General features: G+C 45.1%; 1 protein-coding gene across 2 annotated transcripts in view; it reads right to left on the bottom strand.

The window, feature by feature from the left end:
• The window catches only part of abcb6a (ATP binding cassette subfamily B member 6 (LAN blood group) a), a 46,213-nt gene extending 29,132 nt beyond the window's left edge, over positions 1 to 17,081 (bottom strand). Inside the window, exons 1-8 of one of the 2 annotated variants that reach the window (XM_079524731.1) lie at positions 16,866 to 17,081; positions 13,034 to 13,332; positions 11,395 to 11,632; positions 6,965 to 7,105; positions 6,429 to 6,618; positions 5,714 to 5,806; positions 3,012 to 3,204; positions 1,646 to 1,767 (exon numbers count right to left, since the gene is read on the bottom strand). In XM_079524731.1, coding sequence (XP_079380857.1) covers positions 1,646 to 1,767; positions 3,012 to 3,204; positions 5,714 to 5,806; positions 6,429 to 6,618; positions 6,965 to 7,105; positions 11,395 to 11,632; positions 13,034 to 13,311 — 1,255 coding nt within the window. In that variant the 5' untranslated portion in view covers positions 13,312 to 13,332; positions 16,866 to 17,081. Of the gene's footprint in view, positions 1 to 1,645; positions 1,768 to 3,011; positions 3,205 to 5,713; positions 5,807 to 6,428; positions 6,619 to 6,964; positions 7,106 to 10,974; positions 10,991 to 11,394; positions 11,633 to 13,033; positions 13,333 to 16,865 lie in introns of those variants that run through there. The other variant, XM_079524732.1, reaches the window with a different exon arrangement.
• Positions 17,082 to 17,500: the final 419 nt, after the last annotated feature.

The raw sequence follows: 17,500 nt of genomic DNA, 5'->3' as shown, positions 1-17,500 counted from the left end.
AGAATAGAGACACATAGAATAGAGACACATAGAATCAACACTCACTCAGATAGAATAGAGACACATAGAATCAACACTCACTCAGATAGAATAGAGACACATAGAATAGAGACACATAGAATAGAGACACATAGAATAGAGACACATATAATCAACACTCACTCAGATAGAATAGAGACACATAGAATCAACACTCACTCAGATAGAATAGAGACACATAGAATAGACACATAGAATCAACACTCACTCAGATAGAAGAGACACATAGAATAGACACATAGAATCAACACTCACTCAGGTAGAATAGAGACACATAGAATCAACACTCACTCAGATAGAATAGACACATAGAATCAACACTCACTCAGATAGAATATAGACACATAGAATCAACACTCACTCAGATAGAATATAGACACATAGAATCAACACTCACTCAGATAGAATATAGACACATAGAATCAAAATTCACTCAGATAGAATAGAGACACATAGAATCAACACTCACTCAGATAGAATAGAGACACATAGAATCAACACTCACTCAGATAGAATAGAGACACAGAATAGAGACATAGAATCAACACTCACTCAGATAGAGACACATAGAATAGAGACACATAGAATCAACACTCACTCAGGTAGAGACACATAGAATCAACACTCACTCAGATAGAATATAGACACATAGAATCAACACTCACTCAGGTAGAGACACATAGAATAGACACATAGAATCAACACTCACTCAGATAGAATAGAGACACATATAATCAACACTCACTCAGATAGAATAGAGACACATAGAATCAACACTCACTCAGATAGACACATAGAATCAACACTCACTCAGATAGAGACACATAGAATCGAGACACATAGAATCAACACTCACTCAGGTAGAGACACATAGAATAGAGACACATAGAATCAACACTCACTCAGATAGAGACACATAGAATAGAGACACATAGAATCAACACTCACTCAGATAGAGACACATAGAATCAACACTCACTCAGGTAGAGACACAGAATAGAGACACATAGAATAGAGACACATATAATCAACACTCACTCAGATAGAATAGAGACACATAGAATCAACACTCACTCAGGTAGACACATAGAATAGAGACACATAGAATCAACACTCACTCAGATAGAGACACATAGAATAGAGACACATAGAATCAACACTCACTCAGGTAGAGACACATAGAATAGAGACACATAGAATCAACACTCACTCAGATAGAGACACATAGAATAGAGACACATAGAATCAACACTCACTCAGATAGAGACACATAGAATAGAGACACATATAATCAACACTCACTCAGATAGAATAGAGACACATAGAATCAACACTCACTCAGGTAGAGACACATAGAATAGAGACACATAGAATCAACACTCACTCAGATAGAGACACATAGAATAGACACATAGAATCAACACTCACTCAGGTAGAGACACATAGAATAGACACATAGAATCAACACTCACTCAGATAGAGACACATAGAATAGACACATAGAATCAACACTCACTCAGATAGAGACACATAGAATAGACACATAGAATCAACACTCACTCAGGTAGAGACACATAGAATAGAGACACATAGAATCAACACTCACTCAGGTAGAGGGCCATGCAGACGAACACGATGAGGCCGAACCAGGCGTTGAAGTACGTGATGAAGTAGATGATGGAGATGACAATGTCTGCGATGGTCGGGAAGATGCTGAACACGATGTAGCTGTGGACGGCACGCACGCACACGCACACACACACACAGACACACACAACACGCACATTAACACAATGTTACCCTAATTAGATGCAATCTTGCCCATTGTTACACAATGTTACCCTAACGCTAGGGTTAATAGTTTAGAGAAATGAGCCAAATCAAGGTTGTTTGGACCCGAAAAGAAGAATCCGAGATATTAGCGTTCTAAAAACTGTGTCGCCATAAAAACTGCGTCGCCATCTATGTGTCTCTACCTGAGTGATAGACTAAGCCAGCAGACCAGACCAGGTTCATGAGGGGCGAGCTCCAAAAGTGGTCCTTGGCATACCACTCATACCACAAAAATGGTATATATCACTTCTCAAAGGGGTATGCCGCTTTTCAAAGTGGCATGTGGTAACGGTATGCCGCTTTCAACGTGGTATCAACGTGGTATGCTGCATTTCAAATGGGGCAAAGCGGCATGCCGCTTTTCAAAGTGGCATGTGGTATATAGCACTTTGAAAAGCCGCTTTGAAATCCGCTTTTCAATGTTTTGTAGAGTGGCATGCCAAAGACCACTTTTGGAGCTCGCCCTCCCTCGGTTCCTCACAGCCTACAGTACCTGAGCAGACTGTTGATAGAAGACGTCCCTCGGTTCTCACAGCCTACAGTACCTGAGCAGACTGTTGATGGAGGACGTCCCCCGGTTCCTCACAGCCTACCTGAGCAGACTGTTGATAGAAGACGTCCCTCGGTTCCTCACAGCCTACCTGAGCAGACTGTTGATAGAGGACAGCCCTCGGTTCCTCACAGCCTACCTGAGCAGACTGTTGATAGAGGACGTCCCCTGGTTCTCACAGCCTACCTGAGCAGACTGTTGATAGAGGACGTCCCCTGGTTCTCACAGCCTACCAGAGCAGACTGTTGATAGAGGACGTCCCCTGGTTCTCACAGCCTACCTGAGCAGACTGTTGATAGAGGACGTCCCCTGGTTCTCACAGCCTACCTGAGCAGACTGTTGATAGAAGACGTCCCCTGGTTCTCACAGCCTACCAGAGCAGACTGTTGATAGAGGACGTCCCCCGGTTCCTCACAGCCTACCTGAGCAGACTGTTGATAGAGGACGTCCCCTGGTTCTCACAGCCTACCTGAGCAGACTGTTGATAGAGGACGTCCCCCGGTCGATGCTCCTCAGGACGTCCCCGGTCTTGCGTCCCAGGTGCCAGCGCAGCGACAGGGAGTGCAGGTGTCTGGTTCTCACAGCCTACCTGAGCAGACTGTTGATGGAGGACGTCCCCCGGTCGATGCTCCTCAGGACGTCCCCGGTCTTGCGTCCCAGGTGCCAGCGCAGCGACAGGGAGTGCAGGTGTCCGAACAGTCGCAGCTGCACCACGCGGTTGGTGTACTGCTGCACCCGGATCCACAGGAAGGAGCGCAGGTTGCTGACGAAGCCCGACGCACCTGGAGAGACCACCCAGAGTACAACATAAATTACCGCCTTTTCCGAACCGGTTCAGTTCTTTTTGGTTCTTAGTCCATGAGCCAGAGCTCCAAAATTGGAACGTCAATTATGAATTGAGTGGTCAAAACTATACCTATATTAAATTGTTTATAGGATCAATATAAGTACATTAATACATGATATAACCCTTCCACAGTAGTAGCTTTTTCATATTTTTTTTGTTGCATATTTTCCTATACAATGCCTCATTTGCATATTTATATTTAAAAAATGTGTAATAAGTAAACAGTCGACTAAAACTACACTAACACTAATACTACATTTTGTTTGTCATTCTATGGCACGTCATGATCCAGTAATTAGGTTTTTTTAAACGTGACCCGCACGTCCATTTGGAAACCAGTCGGCTGTTCGTTGCAACGAGGAAGTCAATCTTCTCTAATTCGATTAGTTTCCTTGTTGTTGTCATTGTCCAGCCCCGCCCCCTGCACCGGACCCGACAAACTGTTGGCCTCCTTGGAACAACATATTTTCAGATGCGGGTCGTCGGCCAATTACATATAATCTTGGGGGTCCTTGACATGAAAATGTTTGAGAACGACTGACATAGGAACAATAGGGTTTTTCAAAAAACTGTCAGGATTTAGAAGACATTTGTAGAATCGTTCCCAGGTCGAAATGGGTTAATATCCAATTTTGCTAACGTTGTTACTTACAGGAAAAATGTCTTTGATTACGTTAATGGACTGCCACTACAGTCGCATTGTGGTAGTTTATTTAACTCATTTCGACCTGAGGACGATTCTACAAAGGCCTTCTAAATCCTGACAGTTTTCTGAAAAACCTCATGTTTCTTTATGTCAGTCGTTCTGTCAAGGACCCCCAGATATATTATGTAATCGGCCGCCGACCCCAGTCTGAAAACATGTTGTTAAAAACGTTGGCTCTGAAAGAATATATATATTCAAAGGTTTGCGCCACATTTGCACTACATTTTCACGATTAAAAAAAAAAAGCAGACCTACAAGCTCGTAGCGCGGCACTCGGTGCTGCGCAGAAGACAGCCATGCAACAAGGTTGTGTCATAAACCATGTGACTCCCATTGAGGCGGCCATGATGACACACAGGACACACAGGACACAAGTGTGTCTAATTAGGTGGTCTTTACACCAGAACGGTGTTCTAATAGAAAACGGCTAAATAAAGTATCGTTTGCTGGTGTCCCTTTTTTAGACGAGAACGGTGTTTTCAGGAGGTGAAAACGCAACAAAGTGAAAACACCTCCCAGAGTGGAAATCTTTGAGAACGCCGTTTTATCCCTTCTCCGTGTAAACAGGCAAAACGGTGAATCCGCAAAACTTATGACATCATGGCTCACGTTGGCTCACAGCGCATATGTTTATTACATTGATGCAGAGCCATATATGATATAATGGAGTTCCTGGACAAGCCTCCCTCCTCGCCTACAAAGCGCTGCTCATCAGCGATGGTGAATGTAAAACCATGATGTAAATAAAATGCCTTGTGATAGGCGGCAGCCGCGGCAGCAGCGTGTATGTAGCCTAATGTATTATAAAATATATAACCATCCCGTGGCACGCTCTGCCTGCATGCTCTGGGCTGCCTGTCAGCCTGTCTGTCTGCCTGCATGCTCTGGGCTGCCTGTCTGTCTGTCTGTCTGTCTGCATGCTCTGTGCTGCCTGTCAGCCTGTCTGTCTGTCTGCCTGCCTGTCGGTCTCTCTGCCTGCATGCTCTGTGCTGCCTGTCAGCCTGTCTGTCTCTCTGCCTGTCTGTCTCTCTGCCTGCATGCTCTGTGCTGCCTGTCAGCCTGTCAGCCTGTCTGCCTGTCAGCCTGTCTGTCTCTCTGCCTGTCTGTCTCTCTGCCTGCATGCTCTGTGCTGCCTGTCAGCCTGTCAGCCTGTCTGTCTGTCTCTCTGCCTGCATGCTCTGTGCTGCCTGTCTGTCTTTCTGCCTGACTGTCTCTCTGCCTGCATGCTCTGTGCTGCCTGTCTGTCTGTCTGCCTGTCTGTCTCTCTGCCTGCATGCTCTGTGCTGCCTGTCTGTCTGTCTGCCTGTCTGTCTCTCTGCCTGCATGCCACCTCTGTCACCTCGATGCGTTAGTAGAAAGCAGGCAGCGAGCGACGGCCACAACCACGTTGTGTTCTGGAAGCGTCATTCAAAACCCCAATAGGGTTGCGTGAAGGGGTTCTTCTTCTTGTACGTGGGTGACTGGTCTATCTGGCAGCCCGCTACCGCCACCTAGCGACATTATAGGGTTTTCATAAAGTGTGCGATCTCGTGTAAAGGGTCAATACAAAATGAGACTTTGCCGTTTTATCTGGAGGCCGTCACCATCTAAAGAGGCCTTAGGTGTGAGTGAGGCCCAAAAGGTTTTATCTGGAGGCCGTCACCATCTAAAGAGGCCTTAGGTGTGAGTGAGGCCCAAAAGGTTTACTACCAAATAAAAAAAGGCTTTCTTAATAACAATAGTGTAAATATTCTGGTACCTGCCCCGCCCCCCTGAAGGAACTTGAACAGGACGTAGATGCAAACGGTGGTGGCCAGAGTGTTCCAACTGCTGCCATCGGTCAGCTCGTTCACTGAGAGAGAGAGGTAGAGAATGAGAGGGAGACGGGGGGAGAGAGAGAGAGAGAGAGAGAGAGAGAGAGAGAGAGAGAGAGAGACAGAGAGACAGAGAGACAGAGAGAGAGAGAGAGAGAGATAGGAGGGCGGGGGGGGTGAAGACAAAGTCATTGACAAAGTAAATGTTTTTCAACCCTGTTTATTTATGTCTAAATGTTTTAAATGCAAACATGCCCTCTTCTTTTCATAATTTTTTTTCGTGTTCCTTCTGACACTCCTAGCCCGCAAGGCAAAGAGATGATTCTGATTTACCTTTTTCTCGTACTTTAAAACATCACTCGAGTTCTCAACAGGACCGAAAACGAAGGAAAGTGGGCCCTACCTAGGCCCGAACTGGGCCCTAACTGGGCCCTACCTGGGCTCTACCTGGGCCCCCTGGGCCCTACCTGGGCCCTACCTGGGCCCTAACTGGGCCCTAACTGGGCCCCCTGGGCCCTACCTGGGCCCTACCTGGGCTGGCCAGAGGCCCCACCTGGCCTTACTAATTAGCACACATGTTATGCCCTACCTGGCCCGAAAACGTCAATTAATCAGGGCGTATAACTTGTAGTAGATGGGCACACAGATAAACAACCTTACCTATGTTCTTGTAGTAGATGGGCACGAACACATTGATGGCCCTCTCAGCTCCGAGCAGACACAGACAGATCAGGACCAGCATTTGGAGGAAGACGCTGCCTCGAGGCCACATGTAGGGAACCAGGAGAGAGACCTTCTGACTGAGGCCCTGCCAAGTGGACTGGTTGTCTTCTGGACCACCCAGGAGAGGCTGGTAGAGAGACATAGATGGATATAGAATACATGTAGGGAACCAGGAGAGAGACCTTCTGGACCACCCAGGAGAGGCTGGTAGAGAGACATAGATGGATATAGAATACATGTAGGGAACCAGGAGAGAGACCTTCTGACGGAAACCCTGCCATCTGGACTGGACATCCCACTCAACCCCCGCCAGCAGGGGGCGCCGATAGTTCAGCAACATGACCTGCATGTATTATCTCAGTCTAGTAGTATTAAAATGTCATTGTATTTTGTTAATACATTGGTATTTTATGTCCAATGTGTGTGATTACCTGTCCGTGCGTGCGTGCGTGCGTGCGTGCGTGTGTGCTTACCCGTCCGTCGTGCTCCACGTCGCGTTCGTCCTCGTTGATCAGCAGCATGTACGGTCGCCGTGGCAACCCTGGAGCTCTGAGACCCACGAAGAAGAGAGTACCGGTGCCGAGGTACCGGATTACCCACAGAGAGAACTGGACCTGAAGACATAAGATATATATATATATGTATAAGATATACAAGGAAGCGAACGCAGCTCATAAATTGCAATAACAACAATTCAAAGAATAAATACTGTACTTTTTTTTTTCACGTTTCTTTTTTAAGTTTGTTTTTTCTCTTTAAAAAAAAAAAAAGTTTACTACTGTGTGTGTGTGTGTGTTTTCTTTTTGTGTGTGATACAGCTGCGCCCTCTGGTGGCGGGCGGGTGGTGTCACAGCGTGACACACAGACCTGTTCTGCCTGGGTTACATAGTAATGGCTCATTGCGTTCGCAATAATCTAAAATGACACAGATGCGATTTGTGAGGACGTGCATTAGTGCACTGGTTAACATTTTAACTTTAAACACACAGGTTTTGCAAAAGTGCATTATTGGCTACTTCCCCTAATATAAGCCCTCAATGGAGGTTGGGTTTTTGTGCTAATTCCCATCAAAATACATAGTAAAGTGTGCCGCTTGGGATACCATTTACATTATGAAGAGAGGATATATGCACATTTTTGAGCGATGGAAATAAGCAAATTAGCATAACACCCCATAGCCCCATTCAATTCAATGCAATTCATTGAGGGCTTATATTAGGGGAAATTGCCAATAATGCGCTTTTGCACAAAACAACACCTGGACCTCTTTGGTGGGGACGTAACAACTACAAATAAAGGTAAGAAAGCCTTCTAGCATGGAATTCTCCTTTAACCCATTTTGGGCGTGAACCCCTTTTGGTGTTAGCATTATGTTATGCTTTAGCTATTGAAAAATAGCAGATCTACAAGCTCATAGCGCGCCACTCGGTGGCACGCTACAAGCTTGTAGGTCTGCTATTTTAGAAAAATCGAAGAACGACTGACATAGAAACATAGCTTTTTCAGAAAACTGTCAGGATGTAGAAGACATTTTTAGAATCTGATCTCAGGTCAAAATGGGTTAAGATAACGATATACATAAAAAAATATGCAGCTAAAGATGTTTGTGGACACTGTTTGTTAATAATGTACTGCTTATCAGTTGACGGGAGTCTAAGTGTAATCAGTAGAAGAAACGAGGCCCAAGATATGATTATTTTACTAGTTAGTGGACGTCATGAAGTTCATGAGCCAATGAGAAGCAAAGGGTCACATCATGAACCAATGAGAAGCAAAGGGTCACATCATGAACCAATGAGAAGCAAAGGGTCACATCATGAACCAATGAGAAGCAAAGGGTCACATCATGAGCCAATGAGAAGCAAAGGGTCACATCATGAGCCAATGAGAAGCAAAGGGTCACATCATGAACCAATGAGAAGCAAAGGGTCACATCATGAACCAATGAGAAGCAAAGGGTCACATCATGAACCAATGGGAAGCAAAGGGTCACATCATGAACCAATGGGAAGCAAAGGGTCACATCATGAACCAATGGGAAGCAAAGGGTCACATCATGAACCAATGGGAAGCAAAGGGTCACATCATGAACCAATGAGAAGCAAAGGGTCACATCATGAACCAATGGGAAGCAAAGGGTCACATCATGAACCAATGGGAAGCAAAGGGTCACATCATGAGCCAATGAGAAGCAAAGGGTCACATCATGAACCAATGAGAAGCAAAGGTCACCGGCGTGCAACTTTATCTGCGCCTAAGTCTGTTTGGAGCCAAAGCACACAGTGGGAGGGGCTATAACATCATCTACCTTATCTGAATGGTTGAAGGAAGCGCCCGCACAGTGGGATTGGCTATGAGCCATCGTCTTATCTGATTGGTTAAAGGAAGTGCATTGAGGAAGTGAAACGGGTTGACTGCATGGCCAGTGACTCAGCAGATCTGACTGCTGACTGTCTGTACGACTGACTCATGCTGTTCTGTCTTGTCACATGACGTGGCGCACGCACACACACACACACACGCACACACACACACTTGAAATACAAGAAAACAAACGCCCAGCTTAACCCGTTTTGGGCGGGAACCCCTTTTGGTGTTAGCATTATGTTATGCTTTAGCTATTGAAAAATAGCAGATCTACAAGCTCATAGCGCACCACTCGGTGGCTTGTAGGTCTGCTATTTTTGAAAAATTGTCAGGATGTAGAATACATTTTTAGAATCTGATCTCAGGTCAAAATGGGTTAAACAAATAATCACCCTTCCATCTGTGCACATTTTTACAGTAGTCCACACATACTGTTAGAACTGAGACTGAGTTGAGGTTTTCCAATAAAAGTGCAAACTCTGGTCAGCCTCGTCGTCAGACTCTGGTCAGCCTCGTCGTCAGACTCTGGTCAGCCTCGTCGTCAGACTCTGGTCAGCCTCGTCGTCAGACTCTGGTCAGCCTCGTCGTAAGACTCTGGTCAGCCTCGTCGTCAGACTCTGGTCAGCCTCGTCGTCAGACTCTGGTCAGCCTCGTCGTCAGACTCTGGTCAGCCTCGTCGTCAGACTCTGGTCAGCCTCGTCGTCAGACTCTGGTCAGCCTCGTCGTCAGACTCTGGTCAGCCTCGTCGTAAGACTCTGGTCAGCCTCGTCGTCAGACTCTGGTCAGCCTCGTCGTCAGACTCTGGTCATCGTCAGACTCTGGTCAGCCTCGTCGTCAGACTCTGGTCATCGTCAGACTCTGGTCAGCCTCGTCGTCAGACTCTGGTCAGCCTCGTCGTCAGACTCTGGTCAGCCTCGTCGTCAGACTCTGGTCAGCCTCGTCGTCAGACTCTGGTCAGCCTCGTCGTCAGTGACTGGCATTCAATCAACTAACTTAATTACCCATTTAGACCTGAGGGTGATTCTACAAAAAAATGTCTTCTAAATCATGACAGTTTTCTGAAAAAACCCTATGTTTCTAAATCAGTGATTTAAAAACCCTATGTTTCTAAATCAGTGATTTAAAAACCCTATGTTTCTAAATCAGTGGTTCTCAAACTATTTAATGTAAAAGGACCCCGGGAATTATCTGTATTTGGCCACTGACCCCCATCTGAAAATATGTTGTTCGAGGGACCCCCAACCCCTCGAGGGGGTTAAATATGTATTATAAAGATAAAAAATAAACTACGCACGCACGCACGCACGCACGCACGCACGCACGCACACACACACACACAGCTTCCGTTGCTCCAGACTGTATGACGGAAGCATTTAAACATTGTGAGAGGAAACAGTCTGGCAACGCGAGACTAGCGCCCATTCTGGGCGGGAACCCTTGTTGGTGTTTTAAGAACCCTTGTTGGTGTTTTAAGAACCCTTGTTGGTGTTTTAAGCATTATGTTATACTTTAGCTATTGAAAAATAGCAGATCTACAAGCTCGTAGCGCGGCACCGAGTGCCGCGCTACGAGCTTGTAGTTCTGCTATTTATGAAAAATCGTGAAAATGTAGTGCAAAGCTTTGATTATACAGTATTCTTGTGTTCTTCCAGAGTGAATGTTTTTAACTCAAATCTTTGCTTCTGGGGGGGGGGGGGGGGGTCGGCAGCCAATTACATATAATCTTGGGGGGGGGGGGGGGGGGGGGTCGGCAGCCAATTACATATAATCTTGGGGGGGGGGGGGGGGGTCGGCAGCCAATTACATATAATCTTGGGGGTCCCATGTCTCTCAGGGGCCCCAGGGACCACCACCATGTCTAAACCATGTCTCTCAGGGGCCCCAGGGACCACCACCATGTCTAAACCATGTCTCTCAGGGGCCCCAGGGACCACCACCATGTCTAAACCATGTCTCTCAGGGGCCCCGGGGACCACCACCATGTCTAAACCATGTCTCTCAGGGGCCCCAGGGACCACCACCATGTCTAAACCATGTCTCTCAGGGGCCCCAGGGACCACCACCATGTCTAAACCATGTCTCTCAGGGGCCCCAGGGACCATCAACCACCACTCACCTGTTTCTGCAGGTCTCCCAGGGACCACCACCATGTCTAAACCATGTCTCTCAGGGGCCCCGGGGACCACCACCATGTCTAAACCATGTCTCTCAGGGGTCCCAGGGACCACAACCATGTCTACACCATGTCTCTCAGGGGCCCCAGGGACCATCAACCACCACTCACCTGTTTCTGCAGGTCTCCCAGGGACCACCACCATGTCTAAACCAGGTCTCTCAGGGGCCCCGGGGACCACCACCATGTCTAAACCATGTCTCTCAGGGGCCCCAGGGACCATCAACCACCACTCACCTGTTTCTGCAGGTCTCCCAGGGACCACCACCATGACTAAACCAGGTCTCTCAGGGGCCCCGGGGACCACCACCATGTCTAAACCAGGTCTCTCAGGGGCCCCTGGGACCACCAACCACCTCTCACCTGTTTCTGCAGGTCTCCCAGGGACCACCACCAGTCCGGGCTGGACCAGGACACCAACGCCAGGTTCTCGGCGCAGAAGGCCAGGGCCCAGTAGAGCAGCAGAGCGGCGCTGTGTCCTCGCGTCCGGTCGCTCAGCAGAACCCTGCGTCTCTCCGTCCCGAGCAGAACCGCAGCCCAGACCCAGCCCAGAGCCGAGAAGCATCCGTACAGAACCACGTAGCCGGGGAGCTCTGAGCCACTGCAACTCAAAGAGAATATCATGTTAGCACTGAAATGACTGAAAACCCTTCAAAAAGACTAAAAACTAAAAATCAAAATGTGCTTGTCAAAATCAACCGTGACAGACACAGCTTGCTGCAGGCGGTACAGGCTTTAGAGTTTTAGAGTTGTATTATGATCCCCATTAGCTGAACACAGAACACAGAACATAAAAACATGACATTCGACATGAATGACATTACAGGACAATGATATAAAAAAGAGGAAAAAAAACCCAAAAAGCACATCATCATATCTGCCTCAGTTACATATTAGCCTTCCATTCTCCTGGGGTAGAAAACAAAAGTAGAGATAAAAATTGAAAATATTATCCTAATCGATCATGCACTCGGTGCCGCGCTATGAGCTTGTAGGTCTGCTGGAACAACATATGTGACCAAATTTGACTGAGAGACTGCCATTGGATTTTTTTAAATTTTCGTTTTTTCACGTCATATGAAAGCAGTGAATCATAGCTTCAAATTGACATATTGGTTGTTCAGTTTGACCCAACAGTTTTGGAGATATGGCTTATAGAGTAATGTCTTGCAGAAAACAGCGAGTTGAGAAAACAGGCTTGAAAGGTTCACTTCTGTGGACTCTATCATTACACCTAGCTACATGTTTAAGCATTTATTTCATATTTACATGTCGATTTCAGCTCCGACACTTATTTCAGACATGCTCTAGTATGTGAAGAGTCTGCCTGTGCTATTAACTCATTTTGGGGAAAAAAAGTGTTTCTCCTCTGGTGAAAAGCTGGAATTTGCGCGATGGCAGGCTCTCAGTCAAATCTGGTCACATATTTTCAGATGGGGGTCGGCGGGCCACATACATATCATTTTTGGGGGTCCTTGACATGAAAATGTTTGAGAACCGCCGACATAGAAAACATGAGGTTTTTCAGAAAACTGTCAGGATTTAGAAAGCATTTTGTAGAATCGTCCTCAGGTCTAATAAATGGGTTAACCCATTTTGGGCGGGAACCCCTTTTGGTGTTTTAAGCATTATGTCCTGCTTTAGCTGTTGAAAAATAGCAGATCTACAAGCTCATAGCGCGGCACCGAGTGGCGCGCTACGAGCTTGTAGGTCTGCTATTTTTGAAAAATTGTGAAAATATGAAGCAAATCTTTGAATATATATTCTTTCACAGCGAACGTTTTTAACTCATATCTTTGCTTCTGGGGAGTCCCTGGAACAACATATTTTCAGATGGGGGTCGGCAGCCAATTACATATAATTATTTTAGTCCTTGACATGAAATATTGACTGATATAGGCCTAGAAACATAGGTATTTCAGAAAACTGTCAGGATTTAATTTCGACGTCAGGCCTAATTGGGTTAAAAGAATGATAACAATTGATTGATGAATTAATCTACCTCGCGGCCCTCCACAGCGTGCCTCCCAGCGACTGGACCACCAGCAGGATGGTGACGGCTTGCTGCAGGCCGTACAGGCGGCTCCGCGGGACGAACTTTGGCTCCATGGCGGTGCCGTAGCGGCCGTAGAACACGCAGTGCACCGTGCCCATGAGGCACGCCAGGCTGAGCAGCACCGAGGGCACCAGCGTGAAGTAGAAGCACGGCGCCACGCCCCCGTCCACCCACGTCACGGACACCGAGGAGTTGGCCTCGCAGTAGCTCCGCGGCAGCGCCATCTGGTGGGCTGAGGAGGCCCGCTGCACGGGAACCAGGAGAGAGACACACAAGGGAGACAATCTGGTTATAACACATTTAGGCCTGACCTCAAAATTTTAAAAACATCTTCTAAATCCTTTCAGTTTTCTGAAATAAATATTTTCACGATTTTTCAAAAATAGCAGACCTACAAGCTCGTAGCACGCCACTCGGTGCCGCGCTATGAGCTTGTAGATCTGCTATTTTTCAACAGCTAAAGGATAACAGAATGCTTAAAACACCAAACAGGGGTTCCCGTTCAGAATGGGTTAATTCACCCTTCGTCAAGTCCCGCCCGTGGTCCCGCCCCTCTTCGCACCCATTGGTTGGACACAAAATCCTCTCTCTCTCCATCCACTACCATTGAAACAAGGTGTTTTTCAGTTGCTTCGTATGGATATTCTGTGCGTTCGATTCTTATTTTAAACTTGGTGTCAGTGAAAAGGAACATCACAGATGCAGCATGGTGGCATATCATGTTTGTTTTTAGTTTAAAAAAATGATGTAGCAAATTCAACATAAAAAGATAATTGTGTGATATCAATTCTCGTGGAGGAAAATTGAGATTCACATTTGAGCTTACACACACGCACGCATGCACGCACGCACGCACGGGCACACGCGCACGGGCACACGCGCACGTGCACTAATGAACCAGGCTGGGTGCACTTCCCCTTCTTGACATTTGAACTCCCTTTTTCAGTGAATTTCTTCACCTCCAACTTCCAAGTAAATTACAACATAGAGCATCGAAGTCTGACGTCCCACAGGTTCATGTACTTTTTATTTGCATTGTAATCCCCATAGGGGGATCTTAGATCGCCTCATATAAGTACTGTGTTTGAAAAATAAACAAATCATCCACATCCAGGCCGTTTCACTCATATTGATATGAAGAAAACACTAATGTTACTGCTGCTGAATTAGTTACATTTTTGCTAGAAACAGACTGTATGAAATATGACTGACTGACTGTCGTAAACGATACAGAGACACCTCCCCGACAATATCGCCGAGACAGCTTGTTTATTTTCACAATGCTTATATGAGACGATTTTAAGATGAGCCCATGTTATTAACATCTGGCGGAGTCAGGTTAATGTTATTCAGCATAGACAGAAACACTTCCATGAACCAGGGGATGAGCAAGTGAGTGACGTCAGGACTTCGGCGCTCTATTGAGGCCTCCTCATAGGTCACACCAGGTCATTTATCCTATGTTTCTAAATGCATGGGCATTCCCAGTTCGAACCCGGGCTCCCCCAGAGTTGGTGTCGAAGTGTCCTTGAGCAAGACTCAAGACTCAAAACCCCTAATTGTTCCCGATGTGAAGGTTTGGTGCCTTGCATGGTTTCCTCTGTCATCGGTGTGTGAATGTGTGTGTGTATGTGTGTGTATATGTGTGTGTGTGTGTGTGTGTGTGTGTGTGTGTGTGTGTGTGTGTGTGTGTGAATGGGTGAATGTAATACACAATCTATGTAAAGCGCCTTGGATAAAGGCACTATATAAATGCACCATGTACCATTATACTGTAATGTTCTCCCTACTGTGTTTAATATCATTACCCCTGTAATGTTGTCCTACTGTGTTTAATATCATTACCCCTGTAATGTTGTCCTAATGTGTTTAATATCATTACCCCTGTAATGTTGTCCTAATGTGTTTAATATCATTACCCCTGTAATGTTGTCCTAATGTGTTTAATATCATTACCCCTGTAATGTTGTCCTAATGTGTTTAATATCATTACCCCTGTAATGTTGTCCTACTGTGTTTAATATCATTACCCCTGTAATGTTGTCCTAATGTGTTTAATATCATTACCCCTGTAATGTTGTCCTAATGTGTTTAATATCATTACCCCTGTAATGTTGTCCTAATGTGTTTAATATCATTACCCCTGTAATGTTGTCCTACTGTGTTTAATATCATTACCCCTGTAATGTTGTCCTAATGTGTTTAATATCATTACCCCTGTAATGTTGTCCTACTGTGTTTAATATCATTACCCCTGTAATGTTGTCCTAATGTGTTTAATATCATTACCCCTGTAATGTTGTCCTAATGTGTTTAATATCATTACCCCTGTAATGTTGTCCTAATGTGTTTAATATCATTACCCCTGTAATGTTGTCCTAATGTGTTTAATATCATTACCCCTGTAATGTTGTCCTAATGTGTTTAATATCATTACCCCTGTAATGTTGTCCTAATGTGTTTAATATCATTACCCCTGTAATGTTGTCCTGTGTTTAATATCATTACCCCTGTAATGTTGTCCTGTGTTTAATATCATTACCCCTGTAATGTTGTCGTACTGTGTTTAATATCATTACCCCTGTAATGTTGTCCTACTGTGTTTAATATCATTACCCCTGTAATGTTGTCCTACTGTGTTTAATATCATTACCCCTGTAATGTTGTCCTAATGTGTTTAATATCATTACCCCTGTAATGTTGTCCTAATGTGTTTAATATCATTACCCCTGTAATGTTGTCCTACTGTGTTTAATATCATTACCCCTGTAATGTTGTCCTAATGTGTTTAATATCATTACCCCTGTAATGTTGTCCTAATGTGTTTAATATCATTACCCCTGTAATGTTGTCCTAATGTGTTTAATATCATTACCCCTGTAATGTTGTCCTGTGTTTAATATCATTACCCCTGTAATGTTGTCCTAATGTGTTTAATATCATTACCCCTGTAATGTTGTCCTAATGTGTCTGTGAAGCAGTTATAGACTCAAGATAGGGATATAATACAGCATTGGGCATTAACCCATTTTGGGCGGGAACCCCTTTTGGTGTTTTAAACATTATGTTATAATTTAGCAATTGAAAAATAGCAGATCTACAAGCTCATAGCGCGCCACCGAGTGGCGCGCTATGAGCTTGTAGGTCTGCTATTTTTTTTAAATCGTAAAAATGTGGCGCAAATCTTTGAATATATATTCTTTCAAAGTGAATGTTTTGAACTCAGGTCAAAATGGGTTAAGTATAACTGGAGCTTTAAGCATTAACACTGTGTGTTTAATGTGTATCTGGTGTGAAGCAGTGACAGCAACTCACTCTGTAGATACAGTAGATAGTGATATAATACACTAAATACAGCATTGGGCATTTCAAGTATAACTTTAAGCATTAATAGCAGCAACATTTTGTGAACCGTTGTCAGAAAATGAAGGTTAGCCAATGGAATACAACCACCCTAAGGAAGGACTACCATCTGTGCAGTACTACTACTGAACGGTTTAAAAACTCTGAGGTTTTTTTAATGTAGAACATTTAAATAGTCCTGAGGGGAAAAAATGCTGCCCAAAGTGACTGATATTTGTTTAAAAACATGTGTCCAACTGTATATAACATGCCCCATTTTCAACTGTGTTCATTGTATTGTGACACTTATTGCTTTGGCAATAATGTAAACGTTTTGTTTTCTCATGCCCATAAAGCTCCTTTGAATTGAATTGAATGAATACTGTAATGTAATGTTTATCTGGTGTGTAGCAGTGAGTGTGAACTGTGAACTCACCTTGTGAAGAGCGGCAGCAGAGAGAGAACGAATGTTGGTTGGCACACTAAACACACTACTAGCTATTATTATTAAAACACACTACTACAGTAAACAGCAGCCTGGTTGGCTGAACGTCACGTTATTAAACTAAAAGGAACTTTAGCCAGTGTGTTATTGTAGAGTCGTTGACGCCAGTCTCCATGTTGTAATTATTATTAGTAGTAGTGTGACTCCAGTCCCTCACAGACAGACAGTCCTTATCTGATCACAACATTCACTACTAGCAGCGTCCGTCCCATAGTCTGGAGAGGGACGCTGGAGCGGAGCCCTGATTGGCTGGCTACAGCCTCTGTCCCATCGTCTGGAGGGACGGTGGAGCGGAGCGCGAGCCCTGATTGGCTGGCTTCGTTAACTACGTCGGTTGGCCAGGCAACTTCGCTGCTGCTGCTGCTGCTGCTGCTGCATGGCTACAGACAGTACTCGGCACCACGGCGCCCCCTTGTGGCCGTGAGAAGCCATGTCTGGAAAACTGACTAGAAAGGTCCAAGGACAGTCTGATTGATTGATTGATTGATTGATTGATTGATTGATTGATTGATTGATTGATTGATTGATTGATTTCAAGGAAATTACAGGTCAATACAAAATCTGCT

This window comes from Electrona antarctica (genome assembly GCF_951216825.1).
Source record: "Electrona antarctica genome assembly, chromosome: 16".
NCBI lineage: Eukaryota > Metazoa > Chordata > Actinopteri > Myctophiformes > Myctophidae > Electrona > Electrona antarctica.
The sequence above is the reverse complement of the archived record's forward strand: the minus strand, read 5'-3'. Positions and strand labels throughout refer to the sequence as shown.